The following is a 20,041-nucleotide window of genomic DNA, read 5'->3' as shown; positions in this document are numbered from 1 at the left end:
GTGCCCGCCTTGGCCACTTGGGGACAGTGTAAGACAGAAAGACAGACAGACAGACAGACAGACAGACAGACAGACAGACAGACTGTTCACTGAGACGTTGCTATGTTGACTCCCACTTGAGTTCTCGGCAGTTCCTGCCTCTGCAGCAGCCAATCATATTGTAGCTGGGCGTCTCCTGCCTAGAATGCCTCTCTAAGCTCATCGGTTTGGCACTAATATTCGTTGGTCTACGCAGAGGATAAAGAGTGTGTGACTGTGAATACTGTTATATTGTTTGTCTTCATGTTGTTGCTGAACAATTTGTGTTAAATCCATTGCTAAAAAAGTTGAAGCACTGCAATACAGATGCTAATTAAATTTAGCATTGAGCTAGCACTACTTTTCTTGTAGCATTTCTTTGGTTGTTCTACATCCAGGCGGTTATAATTCTTTCTGGTTTATTTAGTTGGCAGTAAACTTGAACTGAGAGTGGCACAACTTTAAACCTCTTTTTTGAAGAGTTATTCACTACCTTTCAAAGTTTTGACTTGAGTTCATTGTCACCAGACTTGTCTCTCAAGTCTGTTCTCTCAAGTCAAAGCAAAACAAACAAAAAACAAATCAGTCAAAGGACAAGAGGTATCTCAAAAAAGTTGATCCACTTGTATCTCAAGGCATCACTGTAAGCACACATGATAAGTCTAAACTTAACATTTGAGTTTCAAGCAAGTCCCAAGTTACTGTGACAAATGATGAAGCAAGTCGATTCAAGTGAGTTCTTGGGTTGAATGGGGAGTTGGTAATTTTATTGCCTACCCCTTGTTTTCCATAAATTGGACATAGCCAACAAAGAAGAACAAAAGGACCCCAGGCAGCTGAGAGGTTTCGGAAGCGAAGCAGAATTAGCTAAATTTCTTCTCGACTGGAACAGTCATCATTTCCTTTTGATTATTAATTAACTGTACTTTGCAAAAAATAAAACAGATAAATTTAATATAATAGTAACACTCCATCACAAATAAGCAATCCTACCAACAAAGCAGCCGTGGCTTATACTGGCCTATTTACAGTGCAAATCCTATTTTAGTACTGCTAGTTCTGCTACATGGTTGAAGTGGACTTTAGTGAGGGGAGTAAAGTGGGGAGGGATGAGTGAAATGAAGTTACATAAAAACCTTTCTGCAAATTCCCCCTTGACGCAAATCGTGAGTCAAATCATAAGCTTTAGCCTGCAAGTTCCAAGCAAGTTACTGTGGCAAAAAAATAAAAAATAAAAAAAATCAAGCAGGTCAAGTCGCAGTGTTGTGTCCAAGGACCGGCAACCCGAGACCAAGGCCAAGGCCAAGGACTTGACTCCGAGGCCAAGGCCAAGGCCAAGGACTTGGAAAATTTTCCGAGGCAAGGCCAAGGCCAAGGACTTGAGAAATTTTCCGAGGCCAAGGCCAAGGACCAAGGACTTGCCTCCAAGGCCAGGGACCAAGGACTGATTTTGAAGCTGGTCGTTTTTTTGGGTTAAAACGCCTTACGATTCATGGTCGTTTTCTTTTGGCAAAAAATGCCTTACTAAACATGGTCGTTTTTTTTTCGGGTAAAAACGCCTTTCTATACATGGTCGGTTTTTTCAGGTTAAAACGCCTTACTATATACATGGTCGTTTTTTTCGGCTCAAGATGCCTTACTATACATGGTGGTTTTTTTCGGCTAAAAATGTCTTACTATACATGTTTTTTCTTTTTCGTTGAAAAACGCCTTACTATACATGGTCGTTTTTTGGGGTTCAAACGCCTTACATACATGGTCGTTTTTTTCGGGTTAAAACGCCTTACTAAACATGGTCGTATTTTTTCGGCTAAAAACGCATGGTCGTTTTTTTCGGCTAAAAACGCCTTACTACAAATGGTCATGTTTTTGGGCTAAAAACGGCTGACTATATACATGGTAGTTTTTTTCGGCTAAAAACGCCTTACTAAACATGGTCGGGTTTTTTCGGCTAAAAACGCCTTACTACACATGGTCGTTTTTTTTCGGGTTAAAACGCCTTGCTATACATGGTCGTTTTTTTTGGGCTAAAAACACCATACTCTACATGGTCGTTTTTTTTCGTCTAAAAACGACTCATCGTTCACTTCAAAGAGCCGAAATCCTCAGGCCTGCTCCTGAATTATTTAAATTTTTGCAACATTTGTTTATAATTGTATGTACAGTGTATGTTGTTGTTTGTGTTATTATCATATGCAATTGAATAAGTAGACCATTTCAGAATTCGATATTTGGGACTCTCTCAATGCATAATGGGACTCATACTTTTCTGATCAGCGAGTCCCTGGGACTCGCTACCGGTAAACTGCCGGTAAACTGTTATCACTGCAGAGATTACCGCTTTTTCTGCATCGCAAGTCATTTCTCAACTTGTCTTCCGTGCCATGTCATGCCTGTTGAGTGTTGATTTACTTCACATTAAGAAACTACTGCACTAAAACATTAATTCATAAATGTACTGTATATCATAAGCTTTTTTGTTTTTCTCAGTATAAATAACACGTACCCTGACTGTTCTACTCTTTGAATAAAAACACTTCATTCAAGCGTTAGGGAGTGCAAGGGGTTATGATGGAGGGGTGTTGCAAATCATGAAGACCTGCCAAGTGGTATGATAGCATTGTTTTATACATGTCCTCGGCTAGGCCTCAGCTTCAAAATCAGTCCTTGGTCCCTGGCCTTGGAGGCAAGTCCTTGGTCCTTGGCCTTGGCCTCGGAAAAATTCTCAAGTCCTTGGCCTTGGCCTTGCCTCGGAAAATCTTCCAAGTCCTTGGCCTTGGCCTTGGCCTCGGAGTCAAGTCCTTGGCCTTGGCCTTGGCCTCGGGTTGCCGGTCCTTGGACACAACACTGGCACATTGTTTGGAACTGTGCGTCCTGTGGGAAAATTATGCGTCTAGGACGCGGGACGCAGAGGTAACGAGATGGCTGATCTCTAAACATTCTCTGAGTACTACTATTATTACCACTCCCACTAATACTACATTAATTAATTTAATACCTTCAAATTCACAATAATCATAAAAATTCATTAAATCAACCATGATTTTAAACTATGTATTATCAATCTTCATTATTCCAAACATGAGAAAGCATTCAGCAAACATTACTGGAATCGAGCAAAAGGACTCCAAATCCCAACGGCCAAACCCAGAAGTGAACTGCCGACATTATTGACTCCAGCTGTAACGCAAATTACTTGGTTCAAACAAACATTCTAGTGCGACCGCACAAACGTGACGACTGTGCAAAAATAACTAAATCAAAGACACCACTGTTACAGAAAGACTTTACACGCTATTTAAACTGCCGATCGCGAACGCAACAAACCGTGATTGAAACTAACTGTGATGCCGCTCTTTATACGTTGCGCTAACTGTTACCTGTCAGTGGCAGACCCTCCCCTCTTAAAGCGCCAGAGTTAAACCATCAATATGGGTTTCTTGGATGGAATTTATTAGATTCGTTGTAATTTTTCGGCCCTTATGCAAGTGTTTCGAGGCTCTAATCCCTCATTGTGTCCGAGGACGACTATCCAAGGCCAAGGCCAAGGACTTGACTCCCAAGGCCAAGGACCAAGGACCACCCCTCGGTCCTCGAGCCGGCTCGAGGAACACATCTCTGTCAAGTCGGCTCGAGGACCAAGGACCACCCCTCGGTCCTCGAGCCGGCTCGAGGAACACATCTCTGTCAAGTCGAGGCCTCGCTGAATTTCAAGAAAGTCAAATTATTACTCAGGCTAATTGCAACCTTGCTCTGTCACAATACAAATTCAGACCTTAATAACTTTGCACCCTGTATATGTAAGTGCGTTAACATGTTCAAAACCTTTTTTTTTAAATGGCTCCAAAGGAAAAAAAAACCAGACTTTGTGGTACAGTACCTTGACTCTACAAGTGTGCCAACTGTCAAGTCATTGTTTGATAGCTTTTTTTTTTTTTTTTGCTTTGAACTGCAAGCCAAAATTTGAACTTCAGATATGCCGCCGCTCGAGTGAAATGGAACAAAAAGATGAAGCAATCATGGTACTGTAATGCCCTCGCATATGGGCAAGGAGAGCCCGAGCATCGATTCAGCCATTGATTGAACGGGACAAACACAATTGAACACAAACATAAAATGTGGACACTGGCAACGATCTGCTGTAGGCAACAACTCATGCCCAGATGTTCACACGCAAACAAGTCGGGCCAACATCACCTTAACTGCTAATGTCAATTGGCCACACCCCTAAAATCTTACATTAAACACAGTAATTTCACTGTAGAATGGGATAATGTCATTTCAAGTTATTTCAATAATGAAAACTGAGTTTATATTTGAGCTGTAATTTTGATCACGAAGCAAATTAAACTCACAAGTCAAGGTAACACTGTTTCTCATCATTTAATGTAATAAGCAGTCATAAAAAAACAAAAAACAGAAAACATTGTAACATCAAATAATTAATATTTCCCTTCTACGATTCCCTAAGCGAAGCCCATGACCTTCTTGATCCAGTCCACGTAGACCGACACACGGATAAAGATGCTGGGTTGACCCGGGTGTCCGCAGCGTCGCATGGGGATGATCACGCCCTCCAGGACCCAGCAGTCACGGTTCTGGCATGCCAGCGGGCCACCGTAGTCCCTCTGCAGGCATACGTACAGTGGATATGAAATTTCTTCACGTCCACGGTCAAATAAGTGTCACACCTTTCCCCTTCCCCATTATAACTAAACTATCAAAAAATTTTAAATCCAGACAGGGTAATGTGACACTTCTAATCCCAGTGGTCATCCACCTCGCAGGCTCCGACCCCTCCCTGGAAGGAGCTGGTGCACATCTCGTTCTCCCTGACCCGACCTCTGAAGTATTTGTTGCAGTCCTTATTGCTAAGAACTGGTATCTGGGCCACATTGAGGACTGTCTCATCTCCGGTCCCTTGAAAGGAGAGCAAAGGAATGACTTGACAGAACCAAAAGCTGGACAGTTGTCAAACGACGCTGAAATTAGCAATAAACAATAATCTGCACACTAAACGCAGTCAAAAGCACAAGACTGATAGGACACAACTAGGTACACTTGCACAACTTTGGTGAGCTAGACTTGAAGGTCAACGTTTCAGAAACAGCTCATTGTGATTAAATTTGGGCACTAAGTTGTGTGCACGCATTAATTCAGATTTATCGTATTTGACAAAAGTGAGGACACTCTTCGGACAATTGACACTGAAAAACTGCACAATTGGGTCACTCGTATTGCAAATCACCACTGTTATTGTCAATCTTATTTTTATAGTATTATTATGACTTGCCCTTGGTTTCACCCCATCCTGCTATCTCACAAACGGTCCCCTCAGCCACAATGTAGCGTTCAGGAGGCAGACATATCTGAGAGACGCGCTCGTTAAACTGGGCTGGGCTACAGACACACAGAGAAAATAGTGTCAGATGGAATGTGTGTGTGTGTGTGTGCGTGCATGCGTGTGTAAGGATGTACACACGATTCCAGCTGCAGCATGACCAGCTGAGACTCGGAGGGTCCGCAGACAATCTTGGTGAGAGGGATGGTCTGCACGCCGGGTTCGTCGTCCTGTGGGTCACGGAACAAGGTGCCCAGCATGGCCGAGTAGCCGGGTAGATCTACATAGCTGAACGCACACACAGCAGGGAGAGACAAGATTTGAGCCTCTTATGGCGCATATATGTGTGTACATATATATATACGTATGTATGTATGTGTATATATATATATATATATACACACATGTATATATGTGTGTGTGTGTGTGTGTGTATACAATTTGGCAACTTCTACATTTCTTAACTGATGCAAAGCATTCCAGTGTCAAAATTGTAGGCTCATTAAGAACATCTGTGCAATTATTTTTCACATTCCACAAATTTCAACTCTTCCCAAAAATCCATCTGAAAAAGTCATTCAAAATGAATGAAGAAATATGACCTCAAATTCAACATCTCTCAACTGGTTTAAATCATTTGAACAACCCAAAAATTGTTCTGAATAATTATTTTGCCAGAGAAATCTGAAATTAATGCAGAATTATTATATTTTCAGTCATGGATTTATTTTTACTTCAGAGATTGACATTTTTTCAGATCAGCATTAGCTCTTCAACATTCATGTACCATATCTACAGAAATTGCTTGCTGTCTATTTGTTGTAGCTCTGGAATAAAGCTTACATTGGGTGCTTTTGTAACACATTTGATCAGTAGATGTGACATGGTTAGGTGACTAAAGCAAAGCATTACCAAGAGGAGAAACACTGCTTGGTGCTGATCACCCATCTCGCGTCTACCAGGGCACCTCCGCAAAAATGGTTTCCTTTCCTGCCGGGTAAGAGTGAGTGTTCAAATGTGGCATGGCTGAATGTGTTTTCTTGTTATAAAGGAAGCTCTTTTTCACACACGCGTGCACACACACACACACACACACACACACACACACACACACACACACACACACACACACACACACACACACACACACACACACACACACACACACCTGTCTCTGAGGCTAACCGTCCACGGTGAGTTCCCAGGTATGCCGTTTATGATGCGTAACCTTGTACTCTGGAAGCGGTCCTCTCTTTTCCCACATTCGCTAAACTCAACTTTTTCTGTGTGGAGATAGACACAGTTGTAACGTTTTTTTTTCATGTGAACATTATTAATATGTAATATTGTACTTTTTAAAGATACAGATTTTTGCAGGGGGGGTGTCACATTTTGCATCAACTAAAAGGCCAGTGTGCTTCTGATGTACCTGCCGTGGCCACCTCAGGGTAGTATAAGACAGTCAGACATATTTATTGTTCAATGAGGCTCGGCTAGTCTCAGCTCCTCACTGAGGATAAATGACTCGAAGTCCTGTTATACTTTCTTTTTTGTTGCTACACCTTTTGTGTTCAAATATATGTTGCTAAAATGGTAAAATACTGTATGTAGTCAGTAAAAAGAGAATATATACTGAATATATATCACTGAATATGACTATATATACTCACACACATTCTGATTTTTGGAATATGACTGTATACAAGACATATAGAAAATGGCTGATTGATTTACAGTACCTATATATTATATTTCCATTATGTGGTAGCATTAGCACTCAGCTAGCGGACTAAACGCACGTGTTGGGTGACGTGTGTTTTAAATATACAAAGTGAAATTCTCCTAGTTTTAAGCTTACTTTGACAGTAGACGTCAACTGGCAGTGCCCTTAAACAGCTTGGGGCCTCTTTGCTGAAGAATTGTTCCATATTTACAAAAGTGTTGGTGAGTGAGGTGAGTTGCGTTCACTGTCACCATACGGCATTACATTTCTCATTTGCGTTTGCAAGTCAAAGCAAAACAATTTGCTGAATGGCAGCTGGTATCTCAAGGCACCACCTTATAATAAAGGTATGAATTCTGTAACATACCCACTGGCTCCGTGAGGGATACTTTCTCTCCAGCTGTTGAGAAGATAAAAATGTATTGCAGAAGCTCTGTCGTTTTTTGAGATGTATAAACAAGAACAAAAAAAATACAGTTTAGTACCGCACTGCTTGATGGCACAGTAGTCAAACTCGGTTTTGGGGTCGATGGTGTAACACCAGGGACCGTGTTGGTCCCCATCTGGGTTACGACAGTAATTCTCCGTCAAATTGGCCTCGGGATATGTCCTGGAGTTGATTCTGGAGAGTCAAATGCTGATCAATAGGTGATATCGAATGAGTCACCATTATGACAATAACCCCCCCCCCCCCAAAAAAAAATTGTGGAAACGGTGAGGCCATTTCCTTTAAATGATTGACAGATTTTGGTGCCTGGTCCTGTTGCATCATTCAAATGATGGGCACTCAATGTCTGCACTCAGTTTGACATTTTGACTGTTACCTGGCAAGCCTACATGGATACTCTTTTGAGGTTTTGATATCAGGTTTTCCAAGTTAATAGCAAAAATGAAAAGGAATGAGCCTATATGCATCTGAATGGTTTGCTGACACGCCTTGCAACTTCAATATTCATACTTGGTCAGGTGAGGCGTATTCACATTCCACTTTTGGCAGGTGATGCCCTTGCGAGTTTTGCGCACCGTGCCTCGATAGTTTCTCCCGTTTTCATGATAGCAATCTGAAAGGATTAAATCAGTGAAATTATTTTGAAAACATATGGAAGGATGCACCCAAAGATACAAGAACGTACATATAGCGGTATAGTGTGTATTTCAACATTTCTTGGGGGTAAAACTGTTTCCACATCCACTTTATAATTAATACAGATGCCCTAATTCAATTTTGATCATTCTAAGAAGTATTCGATTTCTTTACCCAGAACTGCACATTTTACAAACATCCCGCTGACTACAAGTTAATGGTCACAATGCATATGACAGCACTATTGTTATCGTGGGGTTTTATCTTATTTTGCTACTTCTAATGCGCTTCCATTGTATCCTATTCTACTGTGTGCTGTACCCTCTGCGTCAATGTCATCCGCGCAGCGCTTGATCTGCAGGCACAGCGCCGTCCTCATCTCCGGCACGGACGTGAAACACCAGGGGGCTTCAGAGCCATCCGGGTTGCGGCAGTAGTTCTCCTCCAAGCCCCTAGGTGGCAGCGAGTCACCTTTTAAAAACATTCCTACATTTCAAGTATGTTGCTTCGCGCTAACCTATTACCTTGATAGCCCTTCTAAGTATTCTGCCTCTGATTGGTTGTTTTTCCTTAGGAGCTGTAGTTTCGTGCATAGATAATTAGAGGCACAAATGAAACCAGGATTGGATAGTATTTTATATATTTTTCGCGATGTTACCATCGGCAAAATTTAAATCTTTTTGTGAGTTATTTCCGAAAGTTGGGAAAGCTGTAGAAAACACATTGGCATAAAAGTCAAACCAATGCTAGCTTGCAGTTGTGACCATCTTCTTGCCTTATATGCATGATAGTGGCCAAAGTCCACAAAAAGTAAAATGTTGTCAAAAATAAATCAAGAAATATTCAAGTCAAACAGATATACTTGAAGAATATACCGACGCATATCTGAAGAATTTGGACTTGTTTTTCTTCTCACCATTTCTGCCCTTCCTCCATCTTGCTGTGAAAGTTGACACTCACTTGCATTCGTATGTGTTGGGGTAGAAGGGATGTTCGTGAGGGTACTGCGCGTCCCAGCGCTGGCAGGGGATGCCTGACGTGGTCTCGTTGACTCTGCCCCGGTAGTCCTCTCCGCGGGCGCGGAAGCAGTGAGTGGTGAAGCTGGACCGCTGACGCTTCTCCACACGTACCTCGGCTGAGGAGAAATCACAGGGTGGAGGAAGCTTCATTGGGAATATAATGGACAACTGACTTTTTAATGGCTTGCATGCAAACATTTGGGTCTTCGGAGTGTCTGTGCACCCATCAAATGTGAACTTATACAACGAGTAATATGGTTTATGGGGCTGTGAGTATTCAGAGATGTGCATGGAGCACGAGTGTAATTTGACAGCCTAGTGATGCAGTCCTGCGATTGACTGGCAACCGGTTCAGGGTGTCCCCCGCCTACTGCCCGAAGGCTGGGATAGGCTCCAGCAACCCCCGCGACCCCTGTGAGGATTAAGCGGGTCAGAAAATGGATGGATGGATGGAGTGATGAAGTGCTGCCTCTTTGAGAGAAAACACATGCTTTTGCTGTCTTTATGCATGCTCGCTTGCAACCTCCTGATTTCTGCACGATATAATCTTTCTCGTCACTCACACGCACACATGCACACACATATATACAAAAAGTTTTCAAACGAAATAAAGGGTTTACATTTTTTTGCTGCAAATGGTTGGAAAAAAAGCAAATAGAAATATTAGTTAAACTGAATGATAACAATGATAATAATAATAATAATAAACGTGTCATTCGAATTTATTTAACACTGAATGTAAATAAAAGCATTTTTGATATTTGATAATATTCTGATTTTAAACTATAATGAATGACAAATTAAGTATGTATACACGAATGACCAAATTTTTAAAAAAGTTAGTTTTAATAGTAATAATAAATAAACAGGCTTCAGTACTTAAACAGTAATAACTACTGTTACTATTCCTAAAATAGCGAATTGATAAATGCAAAAATACATTAAAAAAATATCAGTTAACTTTAAAAATATGAATGAATGAAAAATGAGATGTGCTTTCTCAAAAATTAGATGACAAGGAACAGATAAAACATTAAAAACAATGGAAATATTCCTACTACTAAGAATAATAAATACAATAAATTACATATTTAAAAAATATTTTACCTGATATAAAAACAACAATAATCTTTACGACTACTATTATCATATATATATATATATACATATATATATATATATATATATATATATATAATGTATAAAAAAATATATATATAAAGTAAAATGGAGCTTTTGCACACTGTTCTTCCTGAATGTCAAAATCAAAATGGGAGTTTGTGCCGCGGACTCTTTACTACATCACAAGAGGGCGCAATTGCTCCAACCTCCCACCACCCAACCAGAATGGTAAACAGTGATAATTCCAAAGTTGCACCTTGTTGCACAACTTCTGTTGCAAATTTGGGGAAAAGTCCATGTTGCGAAGACTCTCCAATCATCTGTAAATAATTATTATACCAACATTCTGTTTGATGTTAAAGCTGTAGAAACTACAACTTTTACAACACATTTGTACAGATGGTAGAAATACATTCACAGGCATATATTCCTCATCCTCAATGGAAAATGACTTCCTGAGTCACCTACAGGAGTAGTAGTACTAGTCAAAGAAAAGGATGTGTATTCTCCTTTCTTTGCGTCAGTATGACTGTAGTTTTATACGACTTGCCAGGGGTCAAGGCGGGCACAAATCATGATGCACAAACTATATTAATGCTTTAAGTTATATTTAATTATGTTATGATTCAATATTTTAATAAGGGTGCAGTATTGAAGTGTGCCATTTTTTCTTATAAAAACAAAACAAAACACAAAAGGGACTTAAACCAATTGGTGGCTTTTCAACTCTTATTTTGAGTTACAACCATGGTCACGTCATTTTTTGGGAAGTTTTAGTTAACGGAAACTAACAAAATAAACGAAAATTGAAAAATAAATTGCATTTATTATAATATTTATTATAAAAACAAAAGTCCTTTGAAAACTAACTAAAACCGTCTTTCACGTGTAGAAAATGAACCAAAGTGAAATCAAATTTACCTATACAATAGTGAAAATGTCTTTTGTTTTCATCTTTTTCAATTAATTTCATAAAGGAGATTTCTGGGGGTTATCCACCCATCCATTTTCAACATCGCTTATCCTGAACAGGGTTGCCAGGAGGTGCTGGAACCTCTCCCAAATGACTTCAGACGGAAGGCAGACTACACCCTGAACTGGTCACCCGTCAGTTGCAGGGGACAACCAATCACACCCACATCCACACCATCACCGAGTGGGAATCGACCCCACGCTGTCCGCATCCAAGTCCGACGAGTGTACCACTACACCATCAGCAACTTCACGGGGGTGAATTGAATTCTATTAATTTTGATATTAGCGTTTGGCCATACAGAAGTAAGTTTGAACAGTAATTTGGGAATTGCTTACTTTTTTACACAATACCAATTGGGATCTTATTATCTTTTTTATTTTGCCATCTTCAAATACTCCATATATATATAAAAAAACTAATACTAAAACTAATAATAAATAAAATGAAGCCGTTTAAATTTTTAAAAAATAAAATAATAAATAAATAAAATCCCAAAATATTCTAACCACTGTACAAAATCCCATTTTGAGCACTGCATTCGAAAGGGCGGGGGCCGAACATTTTGTTACATGTCCGAGCGATCTTACTGCACTTGCTGATCTCGCAGCTTTCTCTCTCCACGTCGGGGTCAGTGGTGTAGCACCACGGCACGGGCGAGGCGTCAGGGTTACGGCAGTAGTTGTCGTCCAAACTCTTGTCGGGGTACCTGAAGGGAGGACACGTCACGTCGATACGCGGGTAATCGCTTGCCGTCAATGTCAACTGAGGGACGGGTACTTTTCGGGCTGGTAGATGTGCTGATGAGGGTACTGTTGGTCCCAACGTTGACACTCCCTGCCGCTTGTCGTGTGGTCCACCTGCCCTCTGTAGTCCTCGCCGTTGCATGTGATGCACACCTCTGCACGCACCCACGCGCACGCACGCACACACACACACGCGCGCACACACACACACACACACACACACACACACACACACACACACACACACACACACACACACACACACACACACACGCACACTCCTTATTCTTTTTTTGGTTGCAATTTTTGATTAATTACGATTCGGCTGAGCAGTGTAATCGGCCAATATTGGCTCTTTTAAAATCCACAAGTCGCTGATTTTTTGCTGAAACTTTGAAATCAGAGGTCATACATTCTGACGGTTGCATCCATCCATAATCTGAGCCGCTTACCCTTGCCTAAATCCTAAATACAGTTAAAAATTGTAACCCTACTTGGAAATGCTAACACTAATTTGAAACCTAAACTTTACATTGAAACCCTACTTTGAAACCCGAGGTCACCTTCTGACAGTTGCACCCATCATCCATCAGTAATTGATTTTACTCTATTTTACTTATTTGTCGCTGATGGTATATTAGTACACTCGCCTGACTTGTGTGCGGGCAGTGTGGGATCGGTTTCCACTCAGTGACAGTGTAGATGTGCGTGTGAACGCTTCTTCCTGTGACTGACTGGTGCCAAGTTCAGGGGGTAGTCCGCCTTCTGCTTGAAGTCAGCTAGGATAGGCTCCAGCACCCCCCAACCCCCACGCCAGGACCCTGTTCAGGATAAGCGGTGTTGAAAATGGAAGGATGGATATTCTAGCTCATTTACTGCTTTAGCAGGGCAGAACGGTGATGGACTGGTTAGCACGTCTGCCTCACATTGCAGAGGTGCAGGTTTCGATTCTGGCTCCGGCCTTCCTGTGTGGAGTTTGCATGTTCTCCCCGTGCCTGTGTGGGTTTTCTCTAAGTACTCCGGTTTCCTCCCACATTCCAAAAACATGCATGGCAGGCTGATTGAACACTCCAAATTGTCCCTAGGTGTGAGTGTCAGCGCGAATGGTTGTTTGTCTCTGTGTGCCCTGCGATTGGCTGGCAACCAGTTCAGGGTGTCCCCCGCCTACTGCTCGAGGACAGCTGGGATGGGCTCCAGCACACTCATGACCCTTGTGACGATAAGCACAGAAGAAAATGGATGGATACTGTTTTAGTCTGCTGTTGTATTTATTTTATGTATTTATAATAGTGTTTCTGTTTTCACATATCTTATGCAATAGTGTTTGTTTTAGTTATTTTTTAGTTTTTATGTTTCAGTGCTTCCTCGCTGGACCGGGGGAGCGGTGGGGGCATTGATGATGGAAGTTGTAGTGGGCTCTGGCCGTGAAGGGTGCCATCATGGTCGCAAAACAAAAACAAAATGACATTTTAATTTATCAAATGAACCATACCTTTGGTGCCAGTGTTTATTTAATAACAGAAAAGAATGTGAATATTACCGTACTTAAATTAGGTTCGGTGCCTTTTTGCTCCCAGGAACAAAAATGAGTCTGGTGCTATGCATGTGCTCCTAAAACAAAACATATTACAGTCTATACCAGGGGTCGGCAACCCAAAATGTTGAAAGAGCCATATAGGACAAAAAAAAAACAAAAACAAAAAACAAATCTGTCTGGAGCCGCAAAAAAATAAAAGCCTTCTATAAAACTTACAATGAAGGAAACACATGCTGTATGTACTGTATGTAGGAGACTGGACTGTCTCAGAATTGTTGATGTTATTCATTCCTTTGTTGTGTGTTCACAAACGCCCCCATAGAATTTATTTTGTAATTTCCTCGCTTGATTTTTTTGTTTTGGTGTCTTAGTGGTCTTAGTGTCATTGAAGTGATCATTAATTTCTGTTTTTCTGAGACTGTCTTTGAACGCCTCTCGAGTCAAACAGAAGACAGAAGGCACGGAGTCGGACGCAGACGTGTCTTGTGTTTGTCGAGACTGTTAAAAGCATAAATAAAGTGTACATTTTAAAAAACCAACACCACAGCTCTCCTTTTTCAGAGCTGCAACATGTATCTATATTTATTTGAGCTATATTAGCCGACTATCAAAATATTTTCCATTTTCAAACATTTTTTATAAAGCGCCAGGGAGCCACTAGATGTCGCTAAAGAGCCGCATGTTGCCGACCCCCGGTCTATACATTACCTTACCGTCTTTGCACTGAGGGATGCTGCAACTCTCGTACCGCCGCTCGGGGTCAGTGGTGTAGCACCACGGTCCGATGCGATCCCCATCTGGATTCCTACAGTAGTTCAGCTCCAAGCCATTGCTGGGCGAAGGAGTCCACCTAAACACATTACAATTCCACCTCTGAGAACAACGGTGGGCAAACTGCGCGTTTTTGTCATTTTGTAGGAAAGGGTTTTTACTGACACCCATGGGCTACCTCTAAATGTTCCGTGTGAAAGTGGTCTGAGGCAAATATTTGTCAAATCCATTAATCTCAACTCAACTGAATTTTATACCCACCTGTGATCGTGAGGGAACTTGGACCACCACTGCTGGCAGGTGAGCCCGCTTCGGGTAGTAAACACCTTCCCCCGGTAGTCTTCGCCTTTACCCACAATGCACTTGCGAACGTAGACTGCGTATCAAATACACAAGAACTGTCGGGACCACGTGGGTTTAGGCAACGTCACATCTCTCCTTCTTACCTTTCTTCTCATAAAGGTCGCAGTTGACGTTACGCTTCACCTCCGCGTTGCTGCCATCACCCACCCAGCGCAGGTGTTTGCACGTGGCCGTCGGCCGCGTCCCATAGTTGAACGCTCTGGTGGACACATTGACACTAAAGGCTTCCATTCATTCATTGTGTGTGTGTGTGTATGTAAACAGTATATCGATCAGAGATATTACACAAACATTGGGCATACTGGTAACCTGAGCAAGAGATAAGGTATCAACCAAGGGTATCAACAGCAGTTGATGACCTTAACATTGTGAGAGCTGTGAAGAAACACTCAACAGTCAGTGACATCACTGCAAACGTTCACAAGGGAGGGGTGAAGGGATCACAATCCACTGTTCGAAGAAGACTACGGGAGAAGAAGTATACAGGCCATACCACAAGGTGCAAACCACTTATCAGAAAAAATAAAGATCAGAAGGCCATATTGGATTTTGGAAATCCAGAGATGAGCCATGACAGTTTTGGAAAAACATTTTATGGACTGATGAGACCAAGATTAACCACGAACAAAGTGATTGAGCAACACAAGTATGGAGAAAAAAAAAGATCTGCTTCAGGTCCAAAGCGTTACAAGATCAACTGTAAAGCATGGTGGAGCTAATGTCAAGACTTGGGCTTGGCTGGCTGCTTCTGGAACCGGCTCACAAATCTTTATTGATAATTTGACTCATCATGGGAGTAGCAGAATGAATTCTGAAGTCTACAAAGCCATTTTGTCTATTAACACACCCAAATTACCGTATTTTCACGACTATAAGGCGCCATTAAAAGTCTTAAATTTTCTCCAAAATGGACAGGACGCCTTATGATGCAGAGCGTCTTGTGTATGCGCTGAGTTGCAAAACCTCACTGACAGCCGACACGCTGTTTATATAGAAAAAAGGCGGAAGTGACTGTGGACAGGCATGCGGCAAAGAAGTCGGCCAATCAGTGAAGGGTGGGCGTGTATATATACATATATGGAGAGAGAGGGAGAGAGAGAGAAAAGGCAGACGTGAGTGACAGGCATGCGGGGAAGAAGTCCGCCAATGAGTGAAGGGTGGGCGTGTAAGTGGACGCTAAAGGGACGCTACAAGCAGGTACCAACACCTGTATAGAGTGTGGCTATGTGCATTGTTGCAAAACAACTTCGGTTTTGGTTTCTAAGAACCCCCGAAAATAAATTCTACAAAGAGACACGCCTACGAAGCTCAGTTCAAACTTCAAGCCATCGGTTATGCTTTTGGCATGCGTGCCCATCTCACAGCAGCGGTGAAAAACCAAGTCAAGCAAATGAACTCTGAGCTTGCCGTTATTCCCGGAGGCTTGACTAAAGAACTCCAACCGCTGGACATCGGCATCAACCGGGCGTTCAAAGTAAAGTTGCGAACGGCATGGGAACAATGAATGATCGATGGCAAACACAACTTTACAAAGAGTGAGAGGCAGCGCGAGTTACGCCACAATTTGCGAATGGATTGTGGCTGCTTGGACGAACATGTCTGCTTGCACTGTTGTTCGAGTTTTTGGCAAAGCCGGCATCATTTCTGTGGAGCCACGTGGCAGTGAGAGTGACTGACAACGAGAGGGAACACGGCGTTTTTGATGGATTACCGGTACTTGCACAATTGTTCAATTCTGATACAGAGGATGAGGACTTTGATGGATTTCTGGGTGATGATTGATCGAAAAACGTGAGTACATTGTACAATGGCTAAATAAAATACAACGGAACTCAGTTTTGCTTCGGTTGCCTTTTTAAAAACGTGTTTTTAGCTTGTATCTGTATGTCTTGGCATGCTACCGTATGCTTCAAGCTAACGTGTTTTTAGCGTGCGCGCATGAATGCCGTATGTTTAAGCTGGCGTATGTTTTACCACTTTAAAATTGCGCCCAATAATACAGTGCGTTTTGTCTATGTGTAAAATACAGAAATAGCACCCATTAATGAGACTGCGCCCAACCATATGGTGCGCCGAATGGTCGTGAAAATACGGTAATCAGAGAAGCTTCATCGTGTAACATGACAATGACCCAAAACACATTGGCAACATGACAAAAAACTTCAAAAACACACGCACACACAATTTGAATCTAGTTCATCACCACCTCACAGCATATTTTTTATGTACATCATATACAGTACAGTGTACCTGCAGTCCAATGAGAGTGAACAGTGAGCGGCACACTCCTCCACATTTAGGACCAACAACATGACAACATGGGCAGAGTTCCAAGAAGTGGGGACCAGCTCTCGGCCCTCCGAGCGCTGGAAGTCATTCAGGGGACTGCGATAACCTAAGTTGAAATGTATCAGACAACAGAGCAGAACATTGTAAGCTTTATGCAGCAGGATTGATTTTGACCCAAATCATTTCTGTCACAGTTAATATAAGATAAGATAAGATAAGATAAGATAAGATAAGATAAGATATCCTTTATTTGTCCCGCAATGGGGAAATTACAATCAGAATTCAGAAAGGAAAAACGCTGGGTAGGGAGAGGGAAAAAAACCCACGCTCGAACTATCCTCTTCCGAGGATAATTTAAGTCCAGGATAAAAAAGACCCTAGCACATGAATAAGCATTAGACAGTTACAACAAGTCACAAGACATAACATGTATAAGGGGGGGGGGGGATGAATGGGAAGGGGGGGGGGGTAGGGTAGGGTAACTGCGACGCTGTCGACAATGACCAGCCGCACGGTCACCGTTGCGCTCCGCATCATCGAACCACGTCACGGGGGAAAAAGAATCGGAGCGATGAAGACGGTGATAACAAGGTTGTGTATGCGTGTGTGGTTGTCCAGTTGTGTATGTGTATGCGTGTACAGGTCATAGCTGCTTCGTCGAGGTCTGCTCATCATGAAGACAGTCCCGGCTTATCAGTCCATGGCCGAGAAGGAGGGGGGGGGGTGGTGGGGGCCCTAGACTCAATGCGTATTTCCATTCAGGGGAAAGGCCAGATAGCGTTGTTTGTTTTGGAGAGACGGCCGCCAACAATTCCAGACAGCCTTGAGTCCTTGGTCTGTATCTCTCACTGGCGCCCATCAGCCAAATCCTCAATTACTTTTCGAAGCGAAAATTCCAACGTCTCCATGGTATTATCGATCGCGCGGAGTCGCTCCAAACCGCAACAATATTGCGGTTGAGCTCAGTCACCGCTTGAGTCTGAGTGTTGGACATTCGCGCCAAGCCATCCAGAGTGACCGGCAGCTTCTTCACTTCCAATAGAGCTGCTCCCGTCGGTTGAATTTTGCGATAGAACAGCAAGCTGCCAACACCAAACAGCAGCATACCTGTTATCAAAAGGCCAATAATGTAGATGTCTTCCACGTCCTCCACGGACAGTACTGTCAGGCACACCGGTCTCCACTTTCTCCATGGATCCAGGGCGTATCCGGCAGCAAGTGTCCCCGGAGGGCAAGCAGGCTCTCCACTGCCCGCTCTTTCCGTCGAAATTTTTTTGTCAATTACATCGAGAGACCAGCCAACTAATTCCATGGTTAGTTCTTCGGATGAAAACACGGTAGGAGGCTAGGGAAAAAAAGTTAGACAAAGACTGCACAAGACTAAGTTGCGAGCAGGGAAAAAAAGGTGGGAGGGCAGGGGGAGTAGTGCAGAAGCGTCCGCCTTCGTCGAGAGCCAAGCAGAAAAATATGCGGGAATTGTCGAAGTTCTTCAACCCAAATTATGATTGATGTTAAAATATCTTTATTATTGTTATTCATTAATGATGCACTGTTTTGGAAAAACACAACCCACGACCAGTAAAGCACAGTATTATTTCAAATCGACTTGCATTTCCTGAACAGGAAAATCTGTTGCAGTGGTTGGAGTATTTCATTCATTCATTTTCTGATCCACTTGACCTCACAAGAGTCGCGGGGGGTGCTGGAGCCTATCCCAGCTCTCTTCGGGCAGTAGGTGGGGGACACCCTGAAATTGTTGCCAGCCAATCGCAGAGCACACAAAGACCAACAACCATCCGCACTCACACTCATATATAGGGACAATTTACAGTGTTCAATCAGCCTGCCATGCATGGCCTGTTTTTGGAATGTGGGAAGAAACTGGAGTACCCGCAGAAAATCCACGCAGGCCCAGGGAGAACATGCAAACTCCACACAGGGAGGCCGGAGCTGGAATTGAACCTCTGCACTGTGAGGTCGATGCCCTAACCAATGGCCCACCGGGCCGCCCGTGTTTGGAGTTATGCGTGATTAATTTCTTTTAAATGATGATCTAAACTAACGCACATGATTATTTTTTGGTTTGGCTTGCAACACATCATTACATTGTGCCGTTTGTTTTTGTATCCCGCTTAGTGCTTGAAGACAGCTGGGACAGGTTTCAGCAGGACCGCGACCCTTGTGAGGATAAGCGGTTCAGATAATGGATGGATGGAGGGATGGATGGATATGTATGTACAGTAATACTTACAAAGCAATAATACAGAATTATTGATTTAAATGATTTGATCATGAAATACAAACTAAATAGGCGAAATCAGTTTTAAGAATCGCTCATGATAGTTCAAAATGGTCAAATAATCCACATTAAAGCACTTCACATAGCTGACACTCTCTTTATGAAAGGTGATATAATCCATTTGTTAAAATCTGTGCACTATTCATATTTTATTGTTGTTGATTTTTAGTTACTACTTACTAACGTCTACAGATTATATTACACGATGCATTGCGTGCGTGCACTTGAAGTGGAGTACAAAGCAGTGCGTGGTACCTCTGCACACGCGCGCACTCGCACACACACAACCACACAAGCAAGCACAGACGCACACGCGACCTTTGGACGCCAGACTATTTAGATGACGACTGTTTATATTTTTAAGCAGTTTCCACGGGTGAAATAATTATTGATTTGAAATAATATTTATGTTCACGGCATATTTATCTTCCCAATATGAATGTAAACACACCAAAGCTCTTAGTTGATTAAAAAAGTAGAAAAACTCACCAGTGACCAGGCCTGATGACAGAAAAAAAACCAGCACCAGCAGTGGCAGCATCGCTGTTAGACAAAGATTCGAGAGCGGTTGTAGCACGTCAAGACGTCTCATTCAGATGCTATTTCGTTTGCTTAAAACGCGAGCCGCGCCATCACGAGGAAGACGTAAAACGGAGCAGAATAGACGTCCAGAATAGACGACTCTTTCGAGGGAGAAGATTCCAGAACATGAAATGCTGGACACTGAGCCCTATTCAAACAAAGAGGCCTTCGTAC

At 42.4% G+C, this 20,041-nt stretch overlaps 1 protein-coding gene across 1 annotated transcript; it reads right to left on the bottom strand.

Moving 5' to 3' along the window:
* Positions 1 to 4,382: 4,382 nt before the first annotated feature.
* mst1 (macrophage stimulating 1) lies at positions 4,383 to 20,024 on the bottom strand. The gene is made up of 18 exons (XM_086118133.1): positions 19,775 to 20,024; positions 16,948 to 17,092; positions 14,781 to 14,896; positions 14,596 to 14,710; positions 14,277 to 14,413; positions 12,061 to 12,181; positions 11,871 to 11,989; positions 9,127 to 9,301; positions 8,488 to 8,618; positions 8,041 to 8,143; positions 7,568 to 7,704; positions 7,450 to 7,482; positions 6,528 to 6,642; positions 6,272 to 6,349; positions 5,501 to 5,647; positions 5,312 to 5,418; positions 4,799 to 4,938; positions 4,383 to 4,646 (listed from the first exon to the last, which is right to left on the bottom strand). The coding sequence occupies exons 1-18, from the start codon at positions 19,875 to 19,877 to the stop codon at positions 4,485 to 4,487; spliced, it is 2,184 nt and encodes a 727-aa protein (XP_085974259.1). The 5' UTR covers positions 19,878 to 20,024; the 3' UTR covers positions 4,383 to 4,484.
* Between the last annotated feature and the right edge of the window lie 17 nt (positions 20,025 to 20,041).

The sequence above is a fragment of the Hippocampus guttulatus genome, chromosome 8 (genome assembly GCF_054856545.1).
Source record: "Hippocampus guttulatus isolate MCC_2025c chromosome 8, RoL_Hgut_1.0, whole genome shotgun sequence".
NCBI lineage: Eukaryota > Metazoa > Chordata > Actinopteri > Syngnathiformes > Syngnathidae > Hippocampus > Hippocampus guttulatus.
The sequence above is the reverse complement of the archived record's forward strand: the minus strand, read 5'-3'. Positions and strand labels throughout refer to the sequence as shown.

Excerpts from the sequence above, each read along its gene's own strand:
- mst1 (XM_086118133.1), bottom strand. The coding sequence starts at position 19,877 with ATGAGACGTCTTGACGTGCTACAACCGCTCTCGAATCTTTGTCTAACA. Across the intron at positions 14,414-14,595 it reads AAGTTCCCTCACGATCACAG|GTGGACTCCTTCGCCCAGCA; the intron begins GTGGGTATAAAA and ends TAATGTGTTTAG. Across the intron at positions 5,419-5,500 it reads GTCATGCTGCAGCTGGAATC|CCCAGCCCAGTTTAACGAGC; the intron begins GTGTGTACATCC and ends GTGTGTCTGTAG.